Below are 13,897 nucleotides of genomic sequence, written 5' to 3' on the forward strand. Positions count from 1 at the left end.
CCATAAAATATATAGTGAAAATGAAAATAACATATCTGGTGAATAGGATTAGCAGTTGTGTGCTCTTTCATAATTCCATAATTTTCGTTTCTCCCTCTTTGTGTTGCAGAAAGTGTTTGCCTCTCGAAAGGAGCTTCTGGAGTATGATCTGCAACAGAGAGAGGCAGCAACTAAGTCCTCACGAACCACTGTCCAACCCACATTTACTGCCAGCCAGTATCGTGCCTTGTCTGTTCTGGGCTGTGGCCACACATCTTCGACGAAATGCTATGGCTGCGCCTCAGCCGTCACTGAACACTGCATAACGTTGCTCCGGGCCTTGGCCACCAACTCTGCCATCAGGCATATCCTTGTGTCCCAGGGCCTTATCCGAGAACTGTTTGACTACAACTTGCGCCGCGGCGCAGCCACTATGCGGGAGGAGGTCCGTCAGCTCATGTGCCTTCTGACCAGGTTAGGCCTGATTCAGTGGTCGTGTCTGTTGAACTCTGGAAAGCCACGTGCTTATAAAAGCTCTATTGGGAAGGACTTTCAGTGGAGATGTCTTACATATGCTTTATGTGCTTGTATGTTTTCCTCATTTGGGCTGAAACCACAGGAGCTTTGAGTATTTAGTATGCATAATACTAAATACAGAGCATAATAATGTTCTCTTTGCTTCTGAAATTAGGGACAATCCAGAGGCCACGCAACAAATGAATGACTTAATCATCGGGAAGGTTTCTGCAGCTCTGAAAGGACACTGGGCAAATCCAGACTTGGTGAGAAACTGCAGTGTTTTCCTATTTCTCTTTTCTGACCTCCTGAACTGCTGGGGTGTTCTAATTGTTACATCTTTTCCATTATCAGGGTCTAGTTGTAATACGGATGGTGTTTCTGTCTCGGTGGGAATTAAGATATACATCAGAGCAAAGCACAGAATTATGCGATGATAGGCACACAAGTTTCCTCAGGCAGTTCTGCCTGTTGTAGCTGTGTCTCGCAGCTTACCTTGCAGCCTTCTCAAACAGGTCGCTAGTTATCCCAGATAGGCACGGGATTAAGTTTATTGGGATGCCTGTGTTTTGAACATGGGCTTTTTAATATCGAAAGGCAAAAATGACTGCTGCATCACCAAGACTTCCTAAGATTTTGAATGTGTCTGTGTTGCAGGCTAGCAGCCTCCAGTATGAAATGTTGCTGCTGACAGACTCTATCTCAAGGGAAGACAGCTGCTGGGAGCTCCGACTACGTTGTGGTGAGTTCAGACGACTAACCTGAAATCTTTATTTTAAAATGTTATAACTAGATCCGTGCACAAAAGCAAGATTTTTAAGGAAGGGAAGTGATCCTGGCTCAGATGGCTTGCGATTTGGGTTAAAAGTGCAGTTAGCTTCATCTCAGGGTAACATGTTTTTTGACATGGGAGTGCTGAGAAGCAGAAAGGTGGAGGAATAAAGCTGGAAGGGAAGGGTGGCCAGGTTCTTTCCTGTAATAGAAAATAATTGTTTTTCATCCATAACTCCATGAGAGTGTGATAGTTTTGGCCAAGAACATGAGCTCTTACCTAATCCTAAGCAGTTCTGGTGTGCTGTACAGAGCTGTGGAGGTGTCCCCTCTGCAGATCCTATGTATGAACACTTATATCCTCCTTTCAGCGCTCAGCCTCTTTCTGATGGCGGTGAACATTAAGACCCCGGTGGTTGTGGAAAACATCACCCTCATGTGCCTGCGCATTCTACAAAAGCTGATCAAACCACCTGCTCCAACCAGCAAGAAAAATAAGGTACTGCCTTACACGGATGCTGAGCAAAGCATGTGAAAGTGAGCTGATTCGTACGCGAGACTTCAGTCTTAGAGAGGAACAGCTTTGTGGGGATACTAGAGGTTTCTTTTCCTGGTCACGGTTACTGGGGAAGCACAAGTGCGGTGGGTTGTGTCCTTGTGACTCTTGTCTTTGCAGACTGAGAATTACAGGTTATTAGTTTCCATTTTCAAATGTTGTTTAGTGGCTTTGACTACTGCTGTTCAAAACAGCACTTTGCTTTTGTCCTTTCAGATTTGTGGCTTGGGGAAAGAGGAGAGGTACTTCAAAACTGCAGCTTAGTTATTTTAGGCAAGCTCTTGGTGCTTTCACCAGTTCTGTAGAATCAAGTACCTTTGACTCAGATTATTAAATATAGAGCTGCAGTTCTGATAATAGGATATTGATTGGCTGCTCCTGGCTTGGAAGTTGGGATAACATTTGAAAGGGGAGGGTATGTTTCTCCTTTGGCTTAGCTATCTGATAATCACAGATCAATGTCAAAGATGAGTGTACTGATATTTCGGTAGTATCAGTATATGTTTTAGACTGAGGTATCTCCCTTAGTTCATTGTTCTCAATGGCGGGATGTGAGGAAAGGAGCATCCCTTGACTCGCAGAAAAATTGGAAATAACTGCTTTGTAGGATAACAAATATGTATACCTTGCTATTATGCAAGAGCTGCATTTACCTATTCACTGAGCAGGTGCAGCTATAGTGGTTACACCTACAGCAGTAACTCTTAAGAGGGCAGAACGTGACTTCCACACATCTCTTTTTTGCTTGTCAGGATGTGCCTATGGATGCACTCACCACTGTGAAGCCTTACAGCAATGAAATCCATGCACAAGCTCAGCTGTGGCTCAAGAGGGACCCCAAAGCATCATACGAAGCTTGGAAAAAGTGCCTCCCTGCCAGAGGTAGTCTTGTGCTTTCATCTTTGTGTAATTTGGCTCACTTTGTGAAAGAACATGCATGTCCTCCAAGTTTAATAAGGAATGTACTTGTGTAGAGGTGTCAGCTTCTGTCCTGTGACATCAGATACCATCTCCACGCTTAACCGTAGTCCTTAGAGATTGTAGCACTGATCTGTTCAGGCTGTGTGGCTCAACCCCTGAGCAGATACTGCACTGTGCCTCAAGAACATCAGGGGAGAATAAAAAATGAAACTTACTGTTTATTTAAAATGAAAGCAGCCAACTACAAGGTAGGATTGAACTCCCTGAGAGGCTGTGGGATTTGCATCTGGGTTGGAGGTGAACATAGCTCCAAATAGAAGTGAAAATGTCAGCAGAAAGAAATGAGAAGCTTCTCAGAATTCCTGCTGGAGTTGGAGGTGGTCCAGCATGCAAAATAAAATATAATGGTGTTAGTAATTACTAGCTGCTGACAGTTCTCTTAACCTGTGTTCAATTTTGCAGGTATAGATGCCAATGGAAAAGCTCCCAGCAAAACTGAGCTTCACCAGCTCTACTTGTCGGAAAAATATGTCTGGAAATGGAAACAGTTCATGAGTCGCCGTGGGAAGAGAACTTGCCCTCTGGATCTCAAGCTGGGACACAACAATTGGTTGCGTCAGGTAAGTGCTAGCGAAAACTTGACTGGGATGAACCAACCTATCCAGCAGCGTAGGACAGAGTTAACCATCGGAGATTATTGGTTGTTCAGCATGTTTTGTGCACTTTGCAGTCATTGTGGGCAGTGATATTTGGAGAGACTGTAACTAGACTAGACTGTAACATCTAATTCCAAGTAAGATTTGCAGCTTCATTCCATAGAAGTGCTATTTAGAAATATTTACCCAGTATCCTGCATGCTGCTGCATTTGGACTACTGCGTTTTCACAGGTCTCGTGCAAAGGCTTTTCTTCCTGTGTACGTGGATTAGTATGTCCCCTACGCAGTGCGTTGTTTAAAAATTTTGGTGGAGAACAAGGTAGACCACCTCATCGAATCGAGTCTTTGGGACAACAGGGGAGCGCTACTGTCCCAGTGTATGCTTTGCCATTTCAGTAAAGTGTCGTTAGTTTATACGTGCACATCAAATGACACCTTATTTTAACGATCTGACCTTAGGTGCTGTTTACTCCCGCCACTCAAGCGGCAAGGCAGGCTGCGTGCACTATTGTGGAAGCTCTGGCTACCATCCCCAGCCGTAAACAGCAGGTCCTCGATCTCCTTACGAGGTATTTCTTAGGATGCCACACTTGGCAGCTCTAGAATGATTTTTCTCTGATTCCCATGAGAATTTTTCTCCCTAAAAATAGGGAGATTTCTGGATAAGTTTCTGGAGTTGTTGTTGGGGTGTTTTTTACTTTCTTTCCATGCTGTCCTTAATTTGTGAACACTGCGTTGCTGCGAAGCGGTTGCCCACCAGTGTTTTCTCTTCCCTAGCTACCTGGATGAGCTGAGCGTTGCTGGCGAGTGTGCTGCCGAGTACCTGGCACTGTATCAGAAACTCATCAAACCTGCCCACTGGAAGGTCTACCTGGCTGCCAGAGGGGTTTTGCCCTATATTGGCAGCCTCATCACTAAGGTATGGGCCTCTATGTAGGGGCTGTGTAGCAGCAGGAAGCTCGTCCCTGCCTTGTCAGTCAGCTCATTTAGCGCTTTGAGATCTGCATCTCTTTATTCAGTGCCCTGTTGCTGGCCTGTGCCTGGTTTAGGAAGTTTGTACTTTTGCACTGTGTCACCTCTGAGCACAAAATAACTCCAGCTGTGTCCGGCCTCAGTGCAAACTGCCCAGTTCGTGTTAGGTAACTGTTCTCTGGGCAGCTGCGCTAAGGGGTATAAATATTGCTCCGCTGACTTAGCATCGGATCCAGGCTGGAAGCTGTCTTAGCTGCCAGACTGGACTCCAGAAGCCCTTAATGACAAGGGAGGATTAGGTGTGCTGCCGTTCCTCCAGCGTGAATTACAGCCTGTTGAAGAAGGAACGCATTTAAGTTGCAGTCCTCAGATAGTCAGGTTGTAGCAGTTTGCTAGTGAGACGTAACTCGGTCCCGTGGCAGATAACACCCTCTGCGTTAATGGTGACCCCGGGTCCAGCGCACCTGGAGCGTAGGAAGCACAGCCTGGCACTGAGAGTCATCCTGGAGGGCCACTCGAGCAAATGGGTGGTAACAGCCATGGGGTAGGTAGAGGGAGAAGATCAGGAGAATATTTGGGTCAGTCCTCCCTCCCGCTTCAGCGCTGCGGTTGTGATTTCTCTGTGGTTGGCTCTGTTTCTTCGCTACGTTCCTTCTCACCCTGCGTTCACACGCAGGTCAGTTAGTTTTCCGTGTGTTGGACGCTGGCCAGCTAGTCACCTTTGGCACTGCAGTTTATCCTAATGGGCATGTTAATTATTTTCAGGAAATAGCTCGTTTACTTGCCTTGGAGGAAGCAACGCTCAGCACTGATCTGCAGCAGGGATATGCCTTGAAGAGTCTCACAGGTATTTGCTGGCATCAACACAAGTCATGTAGTAGGATTAGAGACAGGGTGATTGTTGCTCTATAACAGCATGTAGCGGAGTTTTGAACAGATGTGATGCAGTGTTTTGCAGTCATCAGCATTGGATTTTTACCCATCAGTTTAGCTCCCAGTCAGTAAATAGATTTTCCCATTGTTTTTTTCTGGTCAGTTTTAGTTTTTAGTTACTTGAACTAATTTCGTGTCACGAGCAAACTTTGTCATATCACTGTTCTTCTCCATGTCTTGATTACATTTATTGAGCAGTATAGTTCCCAGGACCATTGTAAACAGTGATTTATTTCCCCCTTATTGTTCCTTAGTTATTAATGTTTTAGCAACTTGTACTTTTATTCCATGGTGGTGGCTTTTTTGGCCTTCTATGGTATAGTTTTTTCAAAAACTTGTGTGAAATGGAAATACATCGTATCAGCTCAGTCACTCTTTTTCATATTCTCTTTTCTGATACAATTTCATGTTTGCTGGCCACAGGAAACTTGCAGCTAGCAAGTGAAACTCTTTCCCACTTCCTGAACATCTCGTTCCTATGTAGGTCTCCTCTCTTCCTTCGTGGAGGTGGAGTCTATCAAACGCCACTTCAAAAGCCGCCTGGTGGGTACGGTCCTGAATGGCTACCTGTGCTTGAGGAAGTTAGTGGTGCAGAGGACCAAGCTGATCGATGAAACGCAGGACATGCTGCTGGAGATGCTGGAAGATATGACAACAGGTAAAGCCACTTGGGTTCCAGAAATCCAGGCTCTGGGTCAACCAGGAAGGAGAAGCAGATGGTACAGCTACATAAAGGACTTGCTTCTAAAAAACTACTATAGGGATGGGGTGTTGTTGTTGTTTGTTTGTTTGTTTGTTTGTTTGTTTGTTCTAATGGCTTGGACCTTCTAATATTTCCTTTTGGGACAGAAAAGGTAAAATGACATTCCTGGAATCATCTCTTATTTTCCAGGAATTTAAACCTCCTCCTTTTTACAGGACTGTTTTACTGTAGCCCAAGCGTGCAAAGGGGTTTCCTAGTGACCATACCAGTAAACAGCCTTTTCTTTGCTAGGTAGCTGGCTCTCAGAAGAAGAGGGCAGCGAAGTATGGTACTTATTGCATGGGGATTTGTTGTGTATATTGGGTGAAAACGGAGCCCTTAAAAACTGGTCCATGTGTGTCTCTTCATGCTTCCTTTTCTTGGCAGGCACAGAATCGGAAACAAAGGCGTTTATGGCAGTGTGCATAGAGACCGCAAAACGTTACAGCCTTGATGACTACAGGACGCCTGTGTTCATCTTTGAGAGGCTCTGCAGTATTATCTATCCTGTAAGTGTACAGATGGCTGTAGCATCACTTATAAAACCAGACTTCTTAAATAAAGTTGTTTGCATTTCAGCAAAACAAAATAATAGCATAGACAATAATGGTTTAATACTAGCCCATGTGGAACTGTAGTCATGTGCTGTCCAGTTTTGAGGTTTTAATATTTAGGTTCTTTGCTGTGGCCTGTTCTGTGCGAAGAAGGAGAACCGGTAGTATTGTCATTTTGTGCTGCGGAATTTGCTTACCAAAGTCTGTGTGAGGCAACGTAGAGCGGGATGCACCAGTGACAAAAGGACTTATGGTTTAGGGACGCCCTGCAAATTGCTAACGTGTGAGTGCAGGAAATGGAGTGTGTTTAGGGGAAAAAAAATTCACTCTGCCTCTGCTGTTGTTCTTTAGGAAGAGAATGAAGTGACCGAGTTCTTTGTAACACTGGAGAAGGATCCCCAGCAGGAAGACTTCTTGCAGGGCAGGATGCCGGGCAATCCCTACAGTAGCAATGAGCCTGGCATTGGGCCGCTCATGAGGGACATCAAGAACAAAATCTGTCAGGACTGTGACCTGGTAGCTCTGCTGGAGGACGACAGCGGAATGGAGGTGAGAAAGCCCAAGTGTGGATTTCTTGCCATGGACATGTGGGGACTTATTTCCAAGTAGCTTATAGTTGCTAACCCGGCGACGCGGTGTGAACTTGTTCTAGACCGCTTCTTTTTTTCCTTCCAGCTTTTGGTGAACAATAAGATCATCAGTTTGGACTTGCCTGTGGCCGAGGTCTACAAGAAGGTGTGGTGTCCTACTAATGAGGTATGTGTCTGTAGCATCTGTCCTTGATATTTTAAAAGAAAATCACACTGGTCAGGATTTATTCCCTGACATATAATTTCCTAGCTATAATTGCTCAGCACCTTTTTGTGCTCTATTTGGATACACTGTTGCTCAATTCTGCAACATAAATGATTTAAAGGGGCATAATACTGACCCAGGTGAGTGTATTGAACTTACCTGCGTAGCATATGCAGTTATCTGAGCTGTCATCTTGAGCAACAAACTTTCTTACCTTTCCTTTGGGGAAATGGCTGAATTTTGTGTCGCTGCCTTTCAAAGCTCATTTCACACTCCATGTGCGCGTGGCAGTTCGATGTGAGCGTACAGCCTGGGGTACCAGATTGCTCCATCAAGCTGCATTTCAGAGATGAACCCTAATTATTTATGCAGAGAGAGCATCCAACAGTTCTCCGTGTCCCTTTGCACTACTGCTGTTGTGCTTTTCTTTTAGAACTCCAAGAACTTTACAGATTTAATCCACCCAATTTGCTATTAGTAGCGGGTATTGCCCGTTTTCCAGATGAAGAAATGGACACAACAGTCTTGAGGGACTAGTCCAACAGCCCAAGGCTAGGCAACGACGATTGTTTTTAGTAAGGTACCAACTTTGATAGGGAAGCGAGGTGCTGGGCTTAACCGCTGAATTCTAATTTGAGCTCTAATCACGTTATCGAGGGGAATAGCTCATGATGACTGCGTGTCCGCTCCGAGCAGGGAGCCACCGTTCCCGGGGGATGCTGCGCCGGAGCAGACATGCTCCCCTCCCAGCCGGGAAAGGCCGAGTTTGCTCAGCGGCACGGTCGCCGAACAGCTTTCATCCGTCTTCCTTTGTGCGCGCCTTGGCGAAGCACTTCTGGAGCTCCGGCTCACGTTCCCTGGGAAATAGGCAGGCTCACAAGAAGCCAACCTCAGGGCCCTTTTTGTTCCCCTTGTCTCTCACTGGCTTTTTTTTTTTTTTTTTTGTTCATCTGCCGTTTTACCAGGGCCCCTGTGGTGTTAATTGCTGGTCTCTAGTGCGGCCTTTGAGCAGATCTTCCCCCCAGGGCTTTCCTGGTGCTTATGTATTTGCTGTGACATTAAGCACTGCTTATTCCACATTAGGCTTAGTGAGCTTTCTGACAGGTTTTCTCTCACAAGGTCTCCTGCTCCCAAATCTGGGATTTTTCTTTTCTGCTTTTTATTTAGACCTATGGATTAAAATGGAAAGTTGAGCGATATGCAGTCAGTATTTCCAGCTGGAAAGGCATCTAGAAAACCAACCCCTTCCCAGGGCAAAAGTGCAGCTGGCCCTTTACCGTTTTCAGCTCTCTCCTTGTAGTAACAGATTGTCTTAGCAAAAGCTCATTAAACTGCCTTTTATTCCTCCTGTTCCATTTTCCATCACTGCAGATTTTTTATATTTGAAAGCACTCTTCTGCTTCATATACTGGGCTGTGCCTTATCTATGTATATCCCAGGTATGCTGTGAAATACCCTAGAAGGGGAAGGCTGATGCATCAAGCAGGCATTTCTCTATAGATGAATGCACGTTCTGCTTGGACAGATTGTTCCTTGGTGCTAAAGGAGGGGACTTTTTACCATGCTATCCATCTAACTGGCAATGTCAGGAAAAACTGGACAGACCAACTGATGATTTATTGAACGCTTTTGCAGGCTGTGGCTTCGCAGTTGTTATTTTTAATTCATCTCAATAAAGGGAGGATGAGGGAGTGAAAGATTTCTCTGTGTTATCTTCAGTGAAAAGATCACAAAGGAGAATAAGGCTGAAGTGTCTGTTGCACCACATAAAGAAAACCACGCTTGTGTACGTGTGTCCAGACAGGCATAGTTAATATAATGCCCTCCTCTCTCGCAGGGGGAGCCGATGAGGATCATTTACCGCATGCGAGGGTTACTAGGAGATGCCACTGAGGAATTCATCGAGTCTCTAGACTCCACTACCGGTAATGCACTTGTCTTCTGAAAGCTGGGATTAAATTTGAAATCTGAGGTTCGCTGTAGAGCACTGACACTCTTATCCTTACAGCAGCGAGCTTAAAGTTGATTGACATTTCTTTTGCTGCGTTTACCTGCTTCCCCTACAGTGGATGCTGATTTTAACAGCGCTTAAAGTCTATCCTTTCAACCTGAATACTTGTATGGCACAGGACCATTCACTGTGGCCCTTCTTCATATTCCTGCTCATCATTCTTTTGAAATTTGACACAGCTGATATAACTTCAGCTGCTGGTAAATGTGGCCTGCTGCACTCCATTTTTACTTCTGTTTTGTCCCTGTGGGCTGCCTGAGCTTGCCATTGTGGCTTCTTCCTTTCTTCTTATTCTGCGTCTGTCCTGCAGATGAGGAGGAGGATGAGGAAGAAGTGTACAAGATGGCAGGCGTGATGGCCCAGTGTGGAGGCCTGGAGTGCATGCTGAACAGACTGACTGGAATTAAGGACTTCAAGCAAGGCCGGCACCTCTTAACGGTGAGTCTGAGCTGCTGCGCTTCGGGATTAGGAGTTACATGGCAGAAAATTCCACAGACGTGAGGGAAGTTTCCACCTTCTGTCTTACATTTCAGTTCAAATGTTGGAGCAGAGGTTGCAATTCACTCCTTTATTAAAACCTGAGAAGTTCCTTCTTTCTCCCTCCCAATGCCCTTGGTTAGCAATACTTTACAAAGACTTGTTGTAGAAGCTGAAGAGTTGATAAGACTGAATCCTACCTTGCTAGAGCGATTTTTTTCTGCCTTGGTCATAAGGGAAAACCAAAGCTGTCCGAAGGTTAATATTGGTATAAAACTCTGACTCTACCCCACAAGTCTGAAAACTAGTTATATGATCAAGTACTTCAGTTTCAGTAATATTTTGATACTCATTTTGAAGGTACAGCAAAGAATGCATTCTCCATATTTTGTAGGTGCTGTTAAAACTGTTCAGTTACTGCGTGAAGGTGAAAGTAAATCGTCAGCAGCTGGTCAAGCCCGAGATGAACACTTTGAATGTCATGCTGGGAACCCTGAACTTGGTAAGGATAATTGAGGGGGCACAGTTAGCTTGGGAATGACTGGCATGGAGCCTTTTATGAAACAGGAAGAGTTTGGTAATGTTGGCTGAACGTTTGCTTGTTGTAAATGAATTTCACAACTGTTGTTGTCTGATGGCCTTGAGGACATGGATGCTGAGTTAATGTGCTGCCTCAAAAGTTTAACAGTGTCTTGGGTGGTTTGCAGATCTTCGCAGTGTGAATTCCTAGATAATAGGGTTTTATTCCTACCTACGTTGATGAAGTTCTCTGTTATATAATGCAGGGGATCCTGTTCAACAAGTGAACTTGGGCTCCCATAAAGTGTTTGCCGTGGACTCGAATGAGTTTAAAACTACCTCAGATTGTCCTGCGTCCTTATGACAACTGCAAGAGTTGTCCGGACTAAGCCGGCAGATTTTCTGTTAGCCATTCCCTATCTACAAGTAACGGGAAACGCGTGGCTCAGTTAAACCTGTTACTGTTGGTGCCGTAACGAGTGCTGTTACCTTCTCCAGGCTCTCGTGGCTGAGCAGGAAAGCAAGGACAGCGGAGGAGCAGCTGTGGCAGAGCAAGTGCTCAGTATAATGGAGATCATACTGGATGAATCCAACGCAGAACCTCTGAGCGAGGACAAGGTGAGGGGCTGAGCGGGAATGTTGACCAGGATTCAAGGCTTGTGCACATCTTATTGCAGTGACGCAGAGCTTCAGGAGTTGTAGAGGTGTGTTGAATGGGAGTCTCACCCGTGCCAGCAAGGTCTTAGCAGGCCTTGGAGGTGGGGCAAGAGGAGCGCCCTGAACCAAAAGCCCTGTGAGGCTTCTTTGGGATGGTTTGTGCATGGTTAGAGTGGGGATTGTAGGTGCTGCTTGGATCCCTTCCCTGCTCCTTTGGGTCACAGGGCTGTGATCGATAAAGAAAGAGGCAGTTTTACATTGATTTATTGAGTGTTTTTATACATATTGAAAACATAGTTGATTTTCCAGCTATTTGGGGACATAAACTATATCTCAACTACATTAAGAATAAGAAAAGTTTTTTTTCTCATCTTTTAAAATTACTGATATGTAAGAATCTGACTTCTTTTGGGCTGAAATTAGACCTTTTTGACTAGAGAATGCTTCAACAGTAGATGAAGGAAGTCAGGTGTTGACTAGAGGAGCTGATAACAGCCGTTCCACTGGACATCTGGGAATGAGGCTGGCTTTTCTTCTTCATCAGCCTATTTTATCAGGGTCAAGAGCTCGAATTCATAAAGAGCAGGGCAGTATACCAGCTACTGGAGAGTGAGAGTGTTTTTGAAGGGTGTAAATATATTCCTGAGTGTAAACCATGCTCCTCTTCCTTTGCAGGGTAACCTCCTCCTGACTGGTGACAAGGATCAGCTGGTAATGTTGCTCGATCAGATCAACAGCACTTTTGTCCGCTCCAATCTCAGTGTCCTGCAAGGCCTGTTACGCATCATCCCTTACCTGTCCTTCGGGGAAATGGAGAAAATGCAGATTCTCGTTGATCGATTCAAACCCTACTGTAACTTTGATAAGTACGTTGACAGATTTCAACTAAAAACACGTGAAATCAGGTGTATGGAGAAGTCCATACCTTTTCTCATTGATACTCATTTCAGCGTAATGCAAAGCTTCAGGGATTCCTTGTGCATAAGTTTAATTTCCTATTTCATTTCTAAGCTATTTCTAGAAGAAATACGTGACTGTAGCTCGGGAAATACAGCTTTAAAGTATATTTTACGATGATGGGCCTGAGTGGGACGGTGGGTGTTCTGAGTGTCTGAGCTGGAGTACATGTGTGCATTCAGTGATAATATAATAAGAATCATTATACAGAGATTTTCGAAGAGCCTCCAAGTCACTGTTTCTTCTCCTGACTCAGGTATGATGAGGAGCACAGTGGAGATGACAAAGTTTTCCTAGACTGCTTCTGTAAAATAGCCGCTGGGATAAAGAATAACAGCAATGGCCATCAGCTGAAAGATCTGATCCTCCAGAAGGGGATTACACAGAACGCCCTTGACTACATGAAAAAGCACATTCCCAGTGCAAAGAAGTGAGTTGCTTCCTTGTGTATGTGGTAATTCCGAGCATCCCCGTCTCTTTTCAGCACCACCAAATAGACCCATCTTCCAAGAAAACTGTTAACAAGTCCATTCAGAAGCGCTTGTACTTGGTACAGCAGTGGTGCAGATGGTCTGGTAGGACAGTGCTGCTATTGGGATGGGCTAAATGTCCAGTAATCTTCCCGTTTGACATCCTTCTGAGTCGATGTCTTGGATGCCGTGATCTGTGCGTTTCCTTCCTTTTCCTTATCCATTTTATACTATAACAGAGCTTTTGCTGTTGATGACTAGCTCATAAAACAAATCCTAAGGCTAAGAGTTGACACTGTGGCTATTAGCGTGCACAACATGGAAGTGGGAGTGTGAATGTCACTTCGTTAATTAGCGGAGGAGGAATGCGGAGTGAGGGATGCTTCTCTTCGCCTGCCGCCTGTGCTCTGCAAGCTGTGCCGCTGGCTAGCTGCCAGGTGCCTTTTCAGAACGGGTGACTGTCCTTCAGCTGCCACCTCTTGTTTTCTGTGCAGTTTGGATGCAGACATATGGAAGAAATTCTTATCTCGGCCTGCGCTTCCCTTTATCCTGCGCCTGCTCCGAGGACTTGCCACACAGCACCCTGCTACGCAGGTAAGGAGACTGTTTTAGAAACAGAGCAGGACAGGGCTGGCTTGTTACTCTGCTTTTGGTGGCTGTAGCTAAGCGGATGTTTCTGTAGGAGTAAATTCTCTGCTGTTTTTATTGTTCTTGGAGAGATGCACCGGTTTCAGATGCAGTCTGCTAGCCTGGTAAAGCCTGGAGGGCAGAGATTTTGCCTTAAATGTATTTTATCTGTGTGGCGTGAGGTTTACACCCAAGCGTTGTGTGAAGAGACGGTGATTTAGGACTGTGAACTGTGTAGTATCGATAGGCTTCTCAGGGCCTGATGGCTCTTTTAAGAACGCTGTTTATGTAGTATTATGGGAACAGTTACTGTCGTGGGCCTCCTTTTATTGATTCTTTTTTGAGAAAGGTGCTGTGTTTCAATCTTTCCTAGGTGCTGATAGGTACAGACTCCATCACAAACCTGCACAAACTGGAGCAGGTGTCTAGCGATGAAGGGATTGGGACCTTAGCGGAGAATCTTCTGGAGGCACTGAGGGAACATCCCGAGGTGAATAAGAAGATCGATGCTGCCCGGAAGGAGACACGTGCGGAGAAGAAGCGTATGGCTATGGCAATGAGACAGAAGGCCTTGGGCACTCTGGGGATGACGGTAATGTTTGTTTGCACTGACGGCAGACTAGTGACCTCACGATCTTTGTGTTTCTGTCTTGCTAAAACTGCCACACAAGGAATTGTGTAAAATGATTTATTGACAAATATTGGAGAGCTCAAGCCCGTGGTGTGCCTGGCACCCCTGGGAGAGTAAATATGGTTGCTCCTAGCAGGCTGGGAAATGGATTG

General features: G+C 45.3%; 1 protein-coding gene across 1 annotated transcript in view; it reads left to right on the forward strand.

The window, feature by feature from the left end:
- Nucleotides 1-13,897, forward strand: part of UBR4 (ubiquitin protein ligase E3 component n-recognin 4) — a 78,756-nt gene that overhangs the window by 54,278 nt on the left and 10,581 nt on the right. The window contains exons 78-98 of the mRNA XM_026112484.2: nt 110-453; nt 671-761; nt 1,153-1,237; nt 1,638-1,765; nt 2,575-2,704; nt 3,206-3,363; nt 3,860-3,969; nt 4,178-4,319; nt 5,138-5,219; nt 5,790-5,963; nt 6,435-6,556; nt 6,953-7,150; nt 7,277-7,357; nt 9,234-9,321; nt 9,718-9,845; nt 10,279-10,386; nt 10,902-11,021; nt 11,736-11,926; nt 12,274-12,447; nt 12,982-13,081; nt 13,488-13,706. Coding sequence (XP_025968269.2) covers nt 110-453; nt 671-761; nt 1,153-1,237; nt 1,638-1,765; nt 2,575-2,704; nt 3,206-3,363; nt 3,860-3,969; nt 4,178-4,319; nt 5,138-5,219; nt 5,790-5,963; nt 6,435-6,556; nt 6,953-7,150; nt 7,277-7,357; nt 9,234-9,321; nt 9,718-9,845; nt 10,279-10,386; nt 10,902-11,021; nt 11,736-11,926; nt 12,274-12,447; nt 12,982-13,081; nt 13,488-13,706 — 2,973 coding nt within the window. The remainder of the gene's footprint in view (nt 1-109; nt 454-670; nt 762-1,152; nt 1,238-1,637; nt 1,766-2,574; nt 2,705-3,205; nt 3,364-3,859; nt 3,970-4,177; nt 4,320-5,137; nt 5,220-5,789; nt 5,964-6,434; nt 6,557-6,952; nt 7,151-7,276; nt 7,358-9,233; nt 9,322-9,717; nt 9,846-10,278; nt 10,387-10,901; nt 11,022-11,735; nt 11,927-12,273; nt 12,448-12,981; nt 13,082-13,487; nt 13,707-13,897) is intronic.

Source organism: Dromaius novaehollandiae, chromosome 24 (genome assembly GCF_036370855.1).
Source record: "Dromaius novaehollandiae isolate bDroNov1 chromosome 24, bDroNov1.hap1, whole genome shotgun sequence".
NCBI classification, from domain to species: Eukaryota; Metazoa; Chordata; class Aves; order Casuariiformes; family Dromaiidae; genus Dromaius; species Dromaius novaehollandiae.